The sequence below is a fragment of the Gymnoscopelus microlampas genome (genome assembly GCF_963454915.1).
Source record: "Gymnoscopelus microlampas genome assembly, chromosome: 7".
NCBI classification, from domain to species: Eukaryota; Metazoa; Chordata; class Actinopteri; order Myctophiformes; family Myctophidae; genus Gymnoscopelus; species Gymnoscopelus microlampas.
In genome coordinates, this window is record NC_139944.1 from 43,058,851 (window position 1) to 43,077,960 (window position 19,110).

At 45.8% G+C, this 19,110-nt stretch overlaps 1 protein-coding gene across 2 annotated transcripts in view; it reads left to right on the plus strand.

Moving 5' to 3' along the window:
- plxna1b (plexin A1b) overlaps positions 1-19,110 on the plus strand; it is a 239,002-nt gene that overhangs the window by 38,272 nt on the left and 181,620 nt on the right. For both annotated transcript variants that reach the window (XM_084062474.1, XM_084062475.1), the window contains exon 2: positions 3,946-5,376. In XM_084062474.1, coding sequence (XP_083918600.1) covers positions 4,195-5,376 — 1,182 coding nt within the window. In that variant the 5' untranslated portion in view covers positions 3,946-4,194. The remainder of the gene's footprint in view (positions 1-3,945; positions 5,377-19,110) is intronic.

The window sequence follows — 19,110 nt, forward strand, 5'->3', positions numbered from 1 at the left end:
CGGGAGGAAATTGAAGCTGAGGAGGCACAGTGAGGGGGAAGAGGAAAACCTGTAAGAAGCTGAGCGATTGACAATATCCTCTTCTGTCAATCAACACTCCCCCCTCCCTTCTACCTCCTCTCCTGAGGGGAGACCCCTCTCTTCCTAGGACCCCGAGGGCGAGGGGCTGCGGTGGCGGGGTGGCGTCCACTTGCGAAAGGAATTAGCCGCTCGGAGTCAGTTTTTTTCCTGCTCTCTCATCTCGTCTGTTGCAGTATAGTGGGTTCAGGTGATGTCACCATGTCTTTTCGATCGTGTGCATTGGTGGACACAGTGTTGTATGCATGCATGGCGATGCCGTCGTCTCATAACCAGGGCAGATAACAAGCGGCTGGAGAGAGCCACGCATGGAATTTGTTCTGTGGTTCACGGTCCGTTACGTCAAGCCTTGCACGGCCACAAATGAAGAGGAATTACTGTAGAGAAGACCTTTCATACACGCTCTCCTCTCTGGTTCCCTTACACACACACACACACACACACACACACACACACACACACACACACACACACACACACACACACACACACACACACACACACACGCACGCGCTCACGCTCGCCCTCTCTTGAAAAACGACAAAGGAAAATGAGTCAGACCTCCTCCCTGAGTGACGCCACACTTTGAATTGACATTTGCTCTCCTTGCACTTGCGCGACTGTGCCGTTGAGCAGGAAACTCGTTCATTTACATTTTTAATAGGCTAGCTCGTCACTTTATTGCAGCTGCTTATGTTGAAGAGGCTGCCGTCCACGTTTCATCCTCCTGCACAGGCTGCAGAGAGGGGGAGAGAGAGAGAAAGAAAGAGGGAGAGAGCGGGGAGCCAGGGGAGAGGAGCAGAGGGGGAAGGAGGGTTATATCTGATAACTGCAGCTCAGTCCTTCAGTCTGCAGTTACTGAGCCTCGCTGTCTCCGGCTCTGCTCCGTAAGGGCTTGCCACCCACCCGCCCGCCTCTTGCCCGGCTCATACCTGCCTGCCTCGTTCTCCTCCCCCTCTGATGTTCATTCGCTCTTTTTTTATAGAGCCGGTGTGGCTGATGTGATATATGGACATTTGACGACATCAGTATCAGCAATTATGCAACCCGATGTGTCACGATTTTTCGACATTCGGACTCTACTTTTTTTCTTCTGCCCATCTCTCTCGCCTCCTTATCTGTGATTGTCACCGGTCCTGACTCTTGTCTCTTTTCTTTCACTCAATCTCCCCTTCCTCTCGCTCTTGCCGCTCCCCTTACACTCCCTCTCTCTCCACTCTACATATCCTAAGTTGACACATTTATGTCGTCGCCGGTCATTCAAGTGGCATGTGATGACTTATAGATGATGTCAAACAGGCACTAGGCATCCAAACTGTAGGGCCGGTGCAGTACAGAAAAAATGAAAAATGAATAGAGCACACTGCAATGCTCCTAAAAACACAGTTCTTTATTTATGTTTTGACGTTCGTGCTTCTGCAGTATGAAGTCTTTATTCTGCAGAAGGCATGGGTGCAGAAGCATAAATAAAGAACGGTATTTTAGGAGCTATTCATTCAGTGCAGTCTGTGGACTCTTTTATTTTTCATCTCTGGCAATTGGACAACACCGCTTCTCTGTGATCTGCCTGGCTTTGCCAAACCTGTGTTATGTTGGCATACTGTGGGATTGCTAGTCTGGTTAAAATTATGTGGTGGCATGGGATCTAAAGATCAGTCCTGCACACCAAATAATATGTTTTCTATTATTTCACCTTCATCAGAGTCACATGAAGGTACAGACAGTCTTTAAATCTGTCTAAAATGGACATGCATTTCTCTCTTTTTGTCCAAGTTTGTACCTTGGAAAGCCTTGCATGCACGCACATGCTTGCACACAACCCTGAAGCATAGCTGCATGCACACAAACACGTCAGACCCATACAGATATTGACAGAAGGACACAAGCAGGAGTGCACACACACACACACACACACACACACACACACACACACACACACACACACACACACACACACACACACACACACACACACACACACACACACACACACACACACACACACACACCTCGATTCTTGCTAAAGTGACCACACTCGCTGGCCTGTATCCTTGGGGACTGATTGACAGATAGGTGGTCTGCCTCTCCATCACTCACCAGCAGAGGTGGAGGAGGAAGAACCAAGATAAGGCATGGGGGGGGGGGGGAAGAAATGACACATACCTCATCTCCCCTTCCTCCCCCTGTTCTCCCTTTGATTTCCTTCTATCTGTCACCCCCCACCACACACACACTGCTCTCACCCCTCGTCTCTCCATTGGGTCTGTCTTTGTCATCTCTCCTCGGATGGGCTCAGTCATAAACTAGTCTTTGTGCAGACACTCAGATATAGTCAAGGTGAAACAGAGGGATGCACAGGGGCCCCTTGGAGAGTTGTGAGAACCCATTTTGCATAATCAGCATTTACAGGAGAACTAATGTCCTGATATCGCCCTAACATGATTGGACTGTCAAGAAGCGGCGAGGCACACGCCCAGCAAAGCCCCAACACCCCCCACCATACACACACACAGTCTCTCTCTCACACACACACACACACACACACACACACACACACACACACACACACACACCATTGTGTTGGATGGTACCCAAAGGAAAGAGAACCAACCCTATATTCCTCTCCAATACAATCCTGTCATCCCACCATTCATAACCTCCATTCTCCCTTTCAATTACCCCCCCCCCCCCCCCCCCCCCATCTCCTGTATGCACGTTGTCGAGGGATACCAACTCTGGGGTGTAGTGTGCGTTATGAAATAGATGAACAAGCACGTGTGTGTATGTGCGTGCCTGCGTGTGTGTCCTGCATTCGAGCACATCCTCCACAGTTCCAGGAATTATCTGGTGTATTACATGCCGCGTTATGTTGCTTAATGTGTAGCTAAATCCACCCCCTCACTCACCACCACCTCCCATTCTGGGACCAGCTGAATGGCGGGGCTCGCCTCTGCAATTAGAGACCGCTAAGGTTGGACGAGGATGCAGACAATTAGTTGCATGGTGGTTGTCAAGTCTGTAATGGGAGGGGTGGGGTGGGGGAAGGTATAGAGAAAGGAGGGGGTTTGTAAGAAAGCAAGGGACACTTCAGAACAGCGATGATGATACCAGCAAAAACATTATACCCTCCAGGGGATTGAGCTGTATGAAGCAGCAACGTCTCAGACAACAATTCTCCCTTCTCCTCTCGCGCGTCGGGCTTTTGTACATCCTGATAGGGAGCAGCAGCTCTTCAGTTGTTATTGTGATTGTAGCTCCCTGAAGGGGGCAGCCAGCTCGTTCTGGCCATCGGAGAGTTGCTGAGCTGTGAGCCATCGAGAGCCATGTCTGGAGTCTGGGCCCTATTGGCAGAAAAGCAAAGGTCTAATTAGAATAAGGGGATACTGGGAAGTTTGTTGATACCGCTCTAACCGCAACGGGAAAGCCTTGGAGTGGTCCCGGCTATAAATTGCAGGCTGTCAATATAACAGTGCCCACTGGCACTTCTTCAAACGCAGCCGCTCTCTCCGAAGCCCTTGTGGTAATGCTGGAAGTTATGAAATATTAAAGAGTTCAATGTTGTGGGTCTATAACTCATTCCAGCATGACTCACATTATGTGTACAGAGCCTCTCATAATCAGCCTCTGCCTCCCATGCTATCTCCCTTCATAATTAAATGCCGACACGCATTTGCCCTTCAGACTTGACGTGATATCATTTATTTATCGCTGGGGTGAATGTCAACTCAACTTTTTTTTTTTTCCCTCTTCTAATTTTGGCTGCAGAGAGCCTTTTAGGCCTCTCTGCCTGCCTGATGCATAATCAATAGGAAATGTTCCTTGGTAACTCATGATGTGTTTTTTTTTCTTCTTCTTTTTGCCTTGCAGGGCTCCCAACCCCGTGCCTCTACGGATGATGCTGTAGTTGACAGCTCGCAACGCAGAGAAAAGGACAGTGGATCAATAGCAGCTTGCCTCTCCTTTCTTCCCTCTCCCGCCATCCAACCTGGTTCCCGGGAAATATAGCAGAAAAAGAAAGACGAGCCTGACTCGGGACTTTGGTGCCGGAGCCTCTTCTCCTCCACCTCCTCCTCCTCCCCCACCCCCTGCAACCTTGCCTCCAGCCAGCCCCCAGATATGTGTCCCCTAGCTCGGCCAGGGGCCTCCCCTGGCTCGGGGTGCCTGCTCCTCAGTCTGGGACTGCTGCTCCTCACAGATTTCTCCCCCTCGGGCGGTCAGGTCCAGGCCTTCAAACGATTCGCCCCCGCCGACTGGGGGCTGACTCACCTGGCCATCCACAACAAAACCGGGGAGGTCTACGTGGGCTCCGTCAACTGGATCTTCAAGCTGTCCAGCAACCTGACCAAGCTGCGGAGCCACATGACCGGCCCCGTGGTGGACAACGAGAAGTGCTACCCGCCGCCCAGTGTCCAGTCCTGCCCGCACGACCTGTCCCAGACGCCCAACGTCAACAAGCTCCTCCTCATCGACTACACTCAGAACCGCCTCATCGCCTGCGGCAGCACCTCCCAGGGCATCTGCCAGTTCCTCCGCCTGGACGACCTCTTCAAGCTGGGAGAGCCCCACCACCGCAAGGAGCACTACCTGTCCAGCGTGGCCGAGTCGGGGACCATGTCCGGCGTCATCATCAGCCCCCCCTACGGCGCCACCAGCAAGCTCTTCATCGGCACCCCCATCGACGGCAAGTCCGAATACTTCCCCACCCTCTCCAGCCGCAAGCTGATGGAGAACGAGGAGAACGCCGACATGTTCAGCTTCGTCTACCAGGACGAGTTTGTCTCCTCGCAGCTCAAGATCCCTTCGGACACCTTGTCCAAGTTCCCTGCATTTGACATCTACTACGTCTACAGCTTCAGCAGCGAGCAGTTTGTCTACTACCTGACCATGCAGCTGGACACCCAACTCACGTCCCCCGACGCCAGCGGAGAGCAGTTCTTCACCTCCAAGATCGTCCGCCTGTGCGTGGACGACCCCAAGTTCTACTCCTATGTCGAGTTCCCCATCGGCTGCACTAAGGACGGCGTGGAGTATCGGCTGGTCCAGGACGCCTACCTGGCCCGACCTGGCCAACAGCTGGCCAAATCCCTGGGGGTCTCGGAGAACGAAGACATCCTCTTCACCGTGTTCTCCCAAGGCCAGAAGAACCGGTCGAAGCCGCCCAAAGAGTCGGCCTTGTGCCTCTTCACCTTGAGAAAGATCAAGGAGAAGATCAAGGAGAGGATCCAGTCATGTTACAAGGGAGACGGGAAGCTGTCCTTACCGTGGCTGCTGAACAAAGAGCTGGCCTGCATCAACTCGGTAAGTCAGGCCGTCTCTCATGGACGCCTTTGGTCCCGTTTTGTTGTCTTTACAAACTCTTCCCAAGTTGTTTTACGCACATATTGTAAAACAAGTCGCTGATTTGATCATATAAGAATAGAATAGAATAGACTTTATTTTGCCATTTGCACAAGTGCATAAGAAATTTTGGAGCTCCGCTGCACACACACACAAATGCACGCATGCACACACACACAAACCTATTGATGTCCAAGGAGTTTATTTTGAAACAGTACACTTCCTATACTCTGCGTTCTTGTGATTTGGGCCCTTATCCCCCCGACCGCTATACATCCATCTATCTCACTTTCTCCCTAGAACCTCCCTGTGGTTAGTGTTCACTCAGACCAGGGACATCATTAGCTCAAGTCCCTGGGATTTGTGAAATGTCACTCAAGCACGAACACGCGCGCGCGCGCACACACGCACGCACGCACGCTCGCTCGCGCGCGCGCAACGTTGTCCGGATTGAACCCAGTACATCCTCCCCAGGCTTCAGGTTTATTAGAAGACCTATTTAAAGTTATAACATAAGATGGCCTTTACACTTCCCTGAGGGGCAGCAGCAATTCTGGTTACAGAGAAGGCAGGAACAAGGGCATCAAGTAACAGTAACAGTAAAATAAAAGGATAAAATAGCATACAGTAAAATAATCCAGTCATAGAAGAAATGTATGTTACAATGCCTCCATTACGGGTCTAAAAATAAAATCATAAATATATATATATATATATATATATATATATATATATATATATATATATATAGTGAAAATAGTGACTATTTTTGAACGCCACCATTTTACAACAAAGTTACAGGGTTATTAATCAGACTAATTGATTTAGTCTATACATTTTCTTTTTTAAAGATTACCGTATTCGATTTGATTATTCGGTTATAAGTGGGTTATTGGTTCTAAATATCAGTTTCGATATATTTTAGGTTAATAGCCCAGCCCTATGATAAACTATGGTGGCTATGGAACAGAATGTCCAGTTGCTGGTATATTATGTGGTAATGTCTGGTACTGGTAAAATACAAACAATGCAGTGCATAAACATAAGCCTGATTTATTCTTAGTTGTACAATGATGTCCCATGCCAACCGGGGACCATCATACGATGGAGTGTAAGTATGATGGAACAACCTGGAGAGTGGGTTGGAGTCACTTAGTACCTGCATTCTGTGGTGACATTTAAGCCATAAACGTCAGTGTGAGCAATCTCAATGGCTCTGTGTGTGTGTGCATGCGCGCGCACACGCACACACACACACACACACGCACACGCACACGCACACACACACACACACAGGGACTGATTATGGACTGTGCAAGCAGCACACAAGCCCCAGGACTCCTGGACTCAGCATCCCACACAGGCCTGTGTGTGTGTGTGTGTGTGTGTATGTATGCTTACAGAGGCTTTTACAAACTACGTTGTTTGTTTCCACAGCTCCCATATAAACTGTCATCGGCTGATGATGTAATTGCCTGAGGGCTGAGCTGATTGGTTGACCCTGTGATCCCACAGTGACCTAGGGGTCGGGCCTGAGGTTAATGTCGGTTGCCACGTTGCCCCTTCACACTGACCTGGAGTCAGCGCCAACCCTAACCCCAGTCAATGGTCAGAGACGCCTCTAAATCTGACCTCAGACGAGAGCCTCATAAGCCTTTTATTTTATACTGTGAGAACTAGTACTATCCTTATTAACACACACAATACACACATATAAGCTTAACCACTTGAACCCCAGCCATTATATTCTAAGGGGAACATTAGCCAAACATAGCAGATCTACAAGCACGGTTGTGTGCTTGTAGATAAGCCTAAAGAAGCTGTTGAATTGATATGTCTCAACAGATAAAACATAGTTAGACTAGATAATCTAGATGGAGCACTGGTTCCCAAGATCCCGTAAGGTTACTGGTCTCAAATTCCGAGAGCGTAAATGGAACGAAAACGAAATGGACCCCTAAATGAACTCTGAGGATTTTACAGTGTAGATTGGGGTCACAAATAGGCCTGTCACAATTATTACATAATCGTCTAATCACAATTATTTGAGATAATCGCAATTATTTTTGCATAATCGCCATAATCGTTTCCATGTTGAAAAATGTCCATACATTTTCAAATATAAAAAAAGCAGAAATAGCACATCTACCAGCTTACAACTTAAGCTTGTAGATCTGCTATTTCTGCTATTTTTACCTGTATAAAAGTATTAAATATGTCAATAATTTCTTTGTATATTTCAGTTATTTGTCATCAAATGGCCTGATGCATAGAGTCGATTGGTGCATAGTTTCATAGTTAATCAGAATACTCTGTATGTGTCAGCGATGAGTTTGATTGAGCTGCAAAGTGGGGAAGCGTCTTTGACATGGATGTTGAATAACTGGAGGTTGACAGAGTGGCTGAGATGGCAAGACGTGGGGGGGAGGGGGGGCATGATGACCTGGACAGCTGCTAGACACAGTCTAACATGATGGATGGAGCCAAACACTCTGTCAGCCCTGTGTGTGTGTGTGTGTGTGTGTGTGTGTGTGTGTGTGTGTGTGTGTGTGTGTGTGCGTGCAAGTGTGTGTGGGTGTGTGTGTGTGTCTGTCAGTCATAAATTGTTAATGCATGCAGAGATGGTGGCTGTATAAATAAAAACTTTTGCATGTTACGAGCAACTCCAGGATGAAGCTATTTGCTCAAAGCACACACGGAAGTGACACACACACGGAAGTGACACACACACACACACACACACACACACACACACACACACACACACACACACACACACACACACACACACACACACACACACACACACACACACACACACACACCATTCATTACCTCAGCGGTTACAGTGTGTGTGTGTGTGTGTGTGTGTGTGTGTGTGTGTGTGTGTGTGTGTGTGTGTGTTTCTGTCCCTGAGCTTTATTAGTGAACCTCTGACCTTCTACCCGGGTTGAGAGTGGATCAATAAAGACTATTTCCAGAGAGAGGGAGACAGAGGTAGCCGTGTTGAGCAGAGTGGCTGAAGTGGGATAGAGAGGGAGAGGTGAAACCAAGGTGTTGAGAAAGCATGGTGGTGATGGGGGGGGGGGGGAGCCTGCACCAGAGACAGAATGAAAGAGAATAAACGGTGACAGGGAGGAGGTACAGAACACAGAGGCAAGAATCAAGAGGGTTTATTTGTCACTCGCTCACAGGTACAAGCAACGACATGTTAATGTGGCATGTTCTGCAAGACGACCTCAATACAATATACACAGGATAATAATAGAGCTAATACTGGACTGTAATGGAATAAAACGGAACAAGAAAAATAACATAAGTAGAATGAGAGGGGTGTTAAAAAGAGAGCAGGTGTCCAGAGGAGGTAAGGTGCAGAAAGAGAGAGAGAGAGAGAAAATGGAACAGAGAGAGAAAGTGAAAGAGTGAAGAGAGGGACAGTGAAAGAAAGAGAGGGAGAGAGAGAGAGAGAGTCGTGAGTGAAGCAAGATAAGAGGAAGAGAAAAAGAAGGAGAGAGACAGAAAGACAGATGGCAGTGAGCAGAGTGAGGTGGAAGACTGATGGAGAAAGCCAGGCTGGACTGGAAAAACGGCACGCAATGAAGGGAAAAGGCAAAAAAGCAGGGGATGAAATGCCTGCATGCGAGAGAAGAAGAGAGGAAAGATGACTAAGATAAAGAGGGAAATGGAGCGAGTGAAGAGCTAGTGAAAATAGAGATGAAGGACAGAAGGCATAATGGACGAAGAGAGAGTGAGCCCATTGCTGCCGGTGAGCGCTAAGTAGAGAGAGAACGTGGACGAGTGTGTGAGAGAGTGATATCCCCAGATTTTTTTTCGCCATGTCTTGCCTAGAACAGCAGGAGAAAGAGCGGATGAAAGAAAAGGCAGAGACGGAGGAGAGGAGAGGATGATGGAGCAGCAGGCTCCAGCACAAATAATATCAGTGTCAGTCACCTGGCCGCTGCTCTGTGCACCCCACAACCTGCCTCTCTGTCATGTCAACGCTGGGCCTGCCTGCCTGGTCAATTGCTCATGTGTAGGGATGGGACGATAATCGTTATTATCGTGATTAAAAAAACGCTAACAATCGTATCGCAGAGATTTTAATTTATCGTGGAATTGTCCTCCGTCATACACTGGGATCAAGTCACCTTTGAATCTGCATATCCGGTACCACTTAAACCTTCTAGAATTGGTAAAACGCACCTGTAAAGAACGTACTTGATGCAGTCTTTTTTTCACTCTCTAAACCTCTTTGGAAAAAATAGCCGACAAGCTCACAACACGTCTCTTCGCGACGCGTTGTGAGCTTGTAGATTGGCTACTTTTGGCAAATGTTCCACCCCTAGACTATAGATGCTGGGGTTCAAGTGGTTAACAAAAGTGGCATTTTAAGAGTTCTAAGCATATTTTGATTATCGCGATATGGTAAATCGCAATTATTTTGGTCACAATAATCATGACATGAAATGTTCATATCGTCCCATCCCTAGTGGTGTGTATGTGTTTATCGGTGGTTCATAGCTTATCAAAGTGTTATTTCCTGGTGTGTGTGAGAGTCTGGGAGTGAAATAATAGCCATCAGTACTAGAGTGCTCCTGTTGACCCTTCATGCGTGTGGCTGCGATGGATGGTATGTTTGCGCACGTCGTAGCATAGCAGCGTCTGAATGCCCGTCATCAACCTCCCACACATCAGCCCACAGTCCGAGAGACTGCTGCAGTGTCGCTATCTGCCATGGCTGGCGTGCACGTCAGACCCAGCTAGACGCCAAGACCAGTCACAGTGTCACACTCCCCTGCCTTCTCCCATTCACCAGATGGGCTGCGGGGTGGATGAACCTTTTTTGGACTGCTGAATTGGATCTCATTGTCAATGGCCAGGGCATCAATCAGTGGCAGAATTCTCTGTAATCAATCATCGAGGGAATTTTGGTTTTTATTCAGCCTCAGTATTCAAGTGTTAATTTCACTGACAATGTCAATACGCAAGTATTTGGTCTGTTTTTTGTTCTGAGCTCCGTAGGCCAGCTGTTGTTTCACCACTAAGAAATGCAGTGTCAGAGGTCACTGTTCAATCTGAGATGGAGGTTAAGTTTAAATTGAGGACTTAAATGTGTGGATATTTCAGTGCTTCGACACACACTCATATCTGGGTTACCTTGCCAGCTCCAAGCTGTGTGTGTGTGTGTGTGTGTGCACTAATCTCTTGGGTCGGAGCAGAGAGCAGTTGAGATTAGCATGGTTATCAGTTAAATACTGCAGCATCTGTAGCTATCTGTCCGCTGGGGACTGACCACTAGGCTTGCCGACGCTAACACAGTCAATCACTTTACCTCCTACCTGATAAGAATGTGCTCTGTAGGCCTCACCCTCTGTAAATTAGATAGAATGGAATTAGATGATTGGTAACATTCTGTTGTTCATATCAGGGTGGGACACCTGATTTGTTATCCCCGCCAGACCGAGATGAAATCTTCACCCTTGTCTGTGTGTTTGTCTGTGTCCGTCCGTCTGTGCGTCAAACTTTGCAACCCACGGTTTACACGGCCCTGACTAGTCAACCAAGCCTGGCTGAGATATGCGCTCAGAGCAGTGCACTTTTCTATATTGAACCAAATTCTTTAAACCCTAGCAGTGTAAATCTCTCATCTCACAATGATTTGATGTAATTATGATGAATCCATTTCAATGCAAAGCAAAAAAATAATACTTTGAATTCACAAATTTGACTGGACTAATTGATTTGCTACTTGTATTAGTGCAATATAAAAAACAGATCATACACCAAACTTCAAGTTCTCACATTTATTTGTATATAAGTGCCCATATTTCAGCCCAAAAAAATGTTTGCCGTCAATGCAGTTGAATTCCCAACATATCATGCATGCAGCATGTTTAGAGCCCTAGTAACTCCCCAGGACCTAGGTTTTGTCATCTGGGGACAGATGCACTGAAAGGAATAATATTGGAACGTAAGGATTTTTGCTGCCAGTGTAGTTGTTGAAAGTCTATGAAATATTATAGACTTTTAGCATTATCTAGAGCCCATATGAGCTCAAATGAATACAAGTTCATTACATTTCAGAGCAATTATATAAAAGACAAAGTTGAATTGACTCCGAGGCCATGTCCTAACCTTATTAAATCCAGTGTTATGAATATTAAATAATGAACATAGCTCAATTGTGTCCTTTAAATATAAAAATAAATTAATGCAGTCCCATTTCAGATGTCTTAATCAAAAGGGATGTGCCGGCAAATACGTTTAAGCAATTAGACCCCGGCTGATGAGTAGAGTTAATTGACAGACTAAATGAGTCGAGCCATGAGATACTGATTGGGCGGGTCATTGTAGATGTTATTGATATCATGGGTCATGGTTTGGGTAATGTTTGATTTGGTCTGGAATTAGAAATGTGTTCACTTTCACACCGAGTAGACTTTAGATTGGAGTCACACGTGTGTGTGTGTGTGTGTGTGTGTGTGTGTGTGTGTGTGTGTGTGTGTGTGTGTGTGTGTGTGTGTGTGTGTGTGAGCTTTCTCTCTCTCACACACACACACACACACACACACACACGCGCACACACACCATGCTCAACTGTGTCTCTCATCCAATTGTTAAAATGACAATAGCCTGCCATTGAAGAGACCCCCTGCCATTGCGTGTGTACCTATGGCAACAGAGCAGTAATCTCTTTACCAAGTGAAAGTGATCCTGGATCAATATGGTGGTCGGGGGGGTTGGGTGGGCTTCAGGATGGAGGGATGAAGCAGGAAGTTGCCTCACATGGAAAGAAATTCTCTTTGGTTCAGTCTCCATTTGCTTTTTTGTCTTCCTTTTTCACTGTTTGTCCCTCACGTCCTTTCTTTGTCTGCCTCTCATGCGAGCTATATTTTCTCTGTCGTTCTTCATCTATAATAATCTATATCGTTCCCTCTGTCGCTCTCATCCATCCGTCTGGCTCACTGACCTTTCAGTGTCCTATGGTGAGGTGTTTAGCTCACAAATCCAGCACAACACTAATGATACTAATTGTCAGTGTAATGTATTGAGTTGAGTGTGTGTGTGTGTGTGTGTGTGTGTGTGTGTGTGTGTGTGTGTGTGTGTGTGTGCGTGTGCGTGTGCGTCTGAGAGAGAGAGAGAGAGAGAGCGCAGTATCGGCAGTAGCTGGAAATGCAGAACTGGCTTTATGGTGCATGCCGTGTGTGTGTTCTGACATTAGCTTGGCTAGGAACCCACCAGGCGAGCAAGCATAAGCACAAGGACGCTGATTAACGAATTTAACGCTCCACTCGCACACGTGAAAATTTGTTTTAGGGCAGAAAAACTAAGTTTGTCCGCGCGCATTCTCATTGAAATGCATTGACCAGACGTCCCACTGTAGCCAGGTTTGGCGAGAACAGTCGCGCACAAGCCTGCGGCCCCAATAAATGCATGTGAATTACTCTTTTTTGCTGGGTTCCCAGCGTAAGGAAACCCACCAAAAAGTGTCCCCACTTATATAAAAGACAAAGTTGAATTGACTCCGAGGCCATGTCCTAACCTTATTAAATCCAGTGTTATGAATATTAAATAATGAACATACGCTTTATTGTGCATTGAGAGGATGAGAATGCGCGCGGTAAAACTACTCTTTTTTTCCCGGCCAGAGCGGGGGGGAAAAAAAATCAGCTGCATTCATTAACATGGAGCGGAAAGACAATCTGCGTCTGTGCGCTTATGCTTGCGCGCCTGGTGGGTTCCTGGCGTTACAGTAGTGAAACCTTGCATGGGTGTGTTTGTTTCTCTGTACCTTTGCACGGTTGCGTCATTGCCTTGCCTTTCTCTCCCAGTCAGTAGAAGCGAGGTGTGAATGTCTGGTGACAGGTAAGAAGTACCAACGTCTGTTGAGATGTCACTGCTCGCCTGGAGAGCGCTCAACACTTACAGTTGTTCTTTGACTGACAAAGTCCCCACCAATTTGACTTCCTTGGTTTGACTGGAAATAGCTGATCTACAAGCTCACAATCTGACTTGTTGTAAGCTTGTAGATCTGCTACATTCTGCAAAAAGATTTTTTTGGGGCAGGAATTCCTGAGTCATGGATGTTTTTTTGTTTTCCAGGAAATAGCAAACCGTAAAGTTGCATTGAGAATATTAATAATTTACAGATGCTGGTGTATGATTCTGTATTTTGATTTTATTGGCACTTCCCTGCCATTTGGCCTGTTGGCACATAATCAAATGTAAGCAGGATAATTATAGTTTGTAAGAAAACATTGTTTTATAGTTCATGCATTATACTATACTAGCCTATACTATACTACTCTATACTACTATACAGTTAGACTATGATGGATTTAGACACCGATATCCTCCCTCTTCAAAAATCTAACATATGCCAGCCAGCCAGCCTAATGGGGAGATGGGTTGATATGTACAGTAAATTGATGTCTTTACAGAACTGCTCATTTTTGCTATGATCAATCTTTCCTCCTGTTACTCACTGGCAGCAATTTGGAAAAACCCATTCTCTCACAAAATGATGACTGTGATGAAAGTGGAACTCATATTGGAGCGATTCATCAATGATTAATTATCTTGACGTTATATTATAGAAGCTATGCTATAACTTATGTCATTATAATATAACGGGAGTTATATTATAATGACAGAGTTCAAACACAGATCAAACTGATTTGTTCCAAAAAAGGATTTGTGCTCAGATCATGCATGTCAACCTCCACATTGAGGCTCATTTCATTTCTATAAGTTGGTTACTATTTCTAGTTATCTTGAAGCAGCCAACCATTCATATACTCTACCATCTCCAAGGAATTAGATCAGTGGTTTTCAACCCTTTTCATATCAAGGACCATTATTTATTCTGCATTTGAGCCACGGACTACTGTTTGATGAGATTTATTTAGCCTGTCAGACCCAAGACTTATATAATATTTTGTAATCGTTGGATACGATTTGGTCCACAATTCCTTTCTGTATTGATGTTGGTACCATAGGAGAGATAACAGGCAACGTTGATCAAAATAACAATTATATAATTAACTAATGCAGATGTTCAGCAATATTTTAACTCGGATTGTGATTCTATTGCCGTCACATCACTGCTGTTGAGCACTGAAGGACTCTTGTCCATGAGATAATAGGGTTTTGTGTTTTCTGGGGTGTAGTGTGCGTGTGCGTTATGAAAAAGATCGGTGGGTTCAAACACTCAGTTGTCATGAAATGATCAGTTGTATCCAACACTGATGATCACTTGTATGTATTGTATGAAACACTGCAGGAATGTGTCCTACAGTGTGTGTCAACACAATAACACAGAAAACAGGCTACCCACACAATCAATTGTAGACTTTTGCATCACCATTGCATTGCTCAATATGTCAGATCAATAGGCCGGCATATATCTGAATATCTATTGTGGTGGGTGTCGTGCTGTCGAGCAGAAACCTCTTATCTCCATATTTCAACTTTTTGTGTTTTGTCGTAAATGAATGCCTTACTTCGTCAAACTACAGTGTCACACAAAAGTAGCAAAAATAGCCGATCTACCAGCTCAAAACGTGGCGCGTTCATTGCGACGCGTTTCGTGCTTGTAGATCGCCTATTTTTTCATTTGAATCCTGAAAAGTAACAGTTTATGACATGATGAGGTTTCCACCTAACTGCAACGGTATCTTTATTTAGATATGTGCATGGTAGTAGTTTCTGCCAAACCATAGCTATTGAGAACGTGTGTCAGTCCTACACATTGAAGGCCTGTCAGTGTCGTGAAGCTTTACGTTGCTTTTAATTTGTTGTGACATGGACGTCAAGCCCTGCAGGTGCACTTTGTATGTGTGTGTGTAGGAGGCTCAGTGTGACTCATAGACAGGTTTTCCTTGTTTTTGCTTGGTTGTTCAAGGCTACGTATTGGACGCCAATGGACGGTCCTAACGCAGCTCATAGGACAGTGATGTTGACCAACATTGACAACACGCATGCACTCACGCACACACGTGTGACGGCACGCACACTCTCTGAGGGTTTATGTTGGAAACCGGCATCTCAATGTATCGTATACGTTTTGGAATCTAGGTTGCTACATAAATCAAAATACACACACACACACACACACACACACACACACACACACACACACACACACACACACACACACACACACACACACACACACACACACACACACACACACACACACACACACACACACACACACACACACACACACACACACTCACTCACAGCGGTGTTTCCTCTGTTTATTCTTGAAGAGACTCGGGCGATGTCTCCATAAGCGCCCATGAGGCCCCGCTGAGATTTCTGGGTAATTTATGAGCCGGCCGGCTCCCATAATCCTTTACTTCACTCGAGACCAGGTGCTTGCGCATGCTTACACACGCGCGCGCGCACACACACACACACGCACACGCACACGCACACGCACACGAACACACACACACACAGGTTAGCAATGCACCTGACTCCGCCAGCACATTCCTGTGTGTGAGTTTCTATTATTTTGATACCAGAGCTCTTCACTTGTTTTCCCTTTCTTTACTAGTCCATTCACATACTCAACTATTGTCTGTCTGTCTGTCTGTCTGTCACCATCTCTCGCTGTGCTGAGATGCCAAGTGTTTTGGCTGATATAAGGAATGTGGCACACTGTGTTTATGTGCGCTTTCACTCCAGTGGGCGTGTCTGCGTGCATACATGTATGTGTTTGCCTTCACAGAATTGGGTCACTGTGTGTGTTCACTCACTGCTCGTACATTCATGCACCACGAGTATAGTACCCGTAACTCTCTCAAACACATTATTACTATAACGTCACTGTCAGGCATAAAACCTAAATAAAAAAATAAAAAAATCTCTCTGGCACACTCTATTTTGTCCCTCTCCTTTCATTTTGTATTTTCCCTTATTATTTCACCAGAGCTGTTTTTGTTGCTTTTAGTGGCACATGCAGTGAAAACATGCAGGCTGTTTATAATAATATGAGCGTCGGCCATTTCTGCGCACATGAAATGTTTTTGTGGCTACCGTACATGCTTTTCTGACACGTTGGTAGGCCACAATTAATGGCAAATGATGTCATCAACATCATTATTTATGTTCGCACGCATAAGCCTCCGTTGTGTTAATGTTGATTCTCAAAGCCTACATGAATGGAGGTCAGTGTTGACATAACTCCACTTGAGGTCAGTGTAGTGTGTGCGAGCTCACGTATGTTTCCTGACGTACCGTTTAATGAACAGCCATCCACAGAGGGATGATTACTTAACCGCTGCCCCCTCAATGAGCGCACATGTCTGTAATCAGTCAATGTTATTGTGGTCTGGAATGTGTGTATATGCGTGTTTGGCGCCATATGAATGACAATATTTCACTGGTTTTTGCGGTGCGAACTGCCAAAGGCAGCCCCGCCCTGGAGAAACCGCCGCTTTGGCCAGAAGCCAGGGACACACACCTCTTCACTTCCCCTACGACGGGAAAGACACTCTTAATATTAGAGGCCAGACCATTGTGTGCGCATGTGTTTGCATGCATGTGCGGTTTGCATGCATGTGCGGTTTGCTCTTTGAGAGGATGTCCTCACAATCCTTAACAAAAGCTGAGGAAAATCCTGCAAAGGAAAATCATTCTTTTTTGTTAGACAAACGTGCGTATATGTGTGGGGGGGGCGGGGGGTTAGGTACAGTATGCATGTGCATGGCTCATACTGTATGTATGGTATCTAGGCCACATGTTTCACTGTGACCTTGGAATATCTGTTGGCAGTTCTCTCACACGCACACGCACACACACACACACACACACACACACACACACACACACACACACACACACACACACACTCGCACTCGCACTCGCACTCGCACTCTCTCTCAGCCCAGCACAACACTAGCTTACATATTAACCCTGTCTAAACCAGAATCACGATATGATCTCAGCAATGTTCCTACAGCTCACTGCAGATTTAGAATCATCAACACGCTTAACTTTCATGTAGTCTTTCTTAAAGGAAAACTCTGTTCATTTTCAACCTAAATCCCATTCTTCTGATGTGAGGAGATGAATAATACAATTTGTCAATAAATATACCCTATGTCTTCAGTGTATTTCCCTGCGAAATGTTGGTGCGATGATGTCAACTTTTTAAGCACGCACAGAGAGAGGTAGAGAGCTGCCAAACTCACTTGAAAGTTGTTAACTCAAGCAAATTTGCTGCCGGGCTCGGAAATCGAATCCGAGACACGCTGTCAGGCATCAAACCGTATGTGGTACACGCCTTAACAACTCGGCTATCGGTGCTCCGGCAAGAGTATAAATGAGTATACATATGAAATCAGCAGGTGTAAAAAGCTCTAGTCTCGGGTCTTAACCCCTTCTGAAACCCTTTCCAGACTAACCTTTAACTCTGTCATGTAGGAATAGTATTCTTATGATTAATTTGTAGTCATACGATGTGTCACATGCTGAAAATAGCAGATCCACAAGCTCACAGAACTTGTGGATCTGCTGTTGTCAGCATTGTTTAAAAAAAAAAATGACATACAATAAAGAACAACAATAATGGAAGAAAAACAAATAGTTAAGACAAAAGATGACAATCTAATTATCGATGCTTTTGATCAAATGCTTGTTAAGTTGGATTGTGAAATGTTATGTTTTCAAACCCAAGGGAAATGTTTTTTCCCTTTCAGACCTGTGGGAATGTCTTCACCTGCCAAAGCCTGATATAGGTTACCTTGTGTTTTAGCCGTTTGGGTCCTCAGGGCTACTGGAGTCTCCATACTGTATTTCAGACAGTGTGTCCATACAAGATGGATTAACCCTTAAAACTCCACCCCTTATTCCCTGTTGTCATGGGACCGCTCTCTTTCTGTGTGTGTGCGCGCGCGCGCGTGACCGACTAATCCAGATTGATGGATTTGGTGTTTTTTTTCCTTCTCATGACAGCATGGTCAGCATGAAGAAGATGGGAATACAACAAACACAGATGTGCACACACACACACACACACACACGCACACGCACACGCACACACACACACACACACACACACACACACACACACACACACACACACACACACACACAAATGCATTCAGGTTGACATTCTTAAATTGTGTGCGTGTTTGTTTGTCTGTGCGTGTGTGTGCGTGCGTGTCACCTTTGTTCCGAGGAGAGAAATTGCCCCCTAGCCATTAGTGCTTACAAAAGAAAGTTGTTTCAGGTAATGGCTGTGTGTGTTCTTGTGACACACACACACCCACACACTGAAAGGAGTCTGAAAAAGGTTCCAGTAAAGTGTCTTTCTCTTTTTCAGTCTCTTTTTTTCTTGTGGTGACAATCGTTCGGCCATGGGGGAGAGAGAGAGAGAGAGAGCGAGAGAGAGAGAGAGATCTTTTGTTAACTCCAATTGATAGCCCTCTCCTCTCCGCTCCTCTCCTCTCCATTGTGCATTACAGAGCCTTTAGAAGGCTCTAAAATCACACTGAGCCACAGCCATAGAGGTGTGTGTGTGTGTGTGTGTGTTTGGGGGGGCGGGTTATTGACGTTTTCCCAGATACTGTAGCCTGTGAAAGGGGGATGGAGGGAGAGAGCGAAAGGATGAGGGAGAGAGAGAGAGAAAGTAGGAGAAAAAAAATAGAATAAAGGGATATTGACATGTGCCGCGCTCCAAGC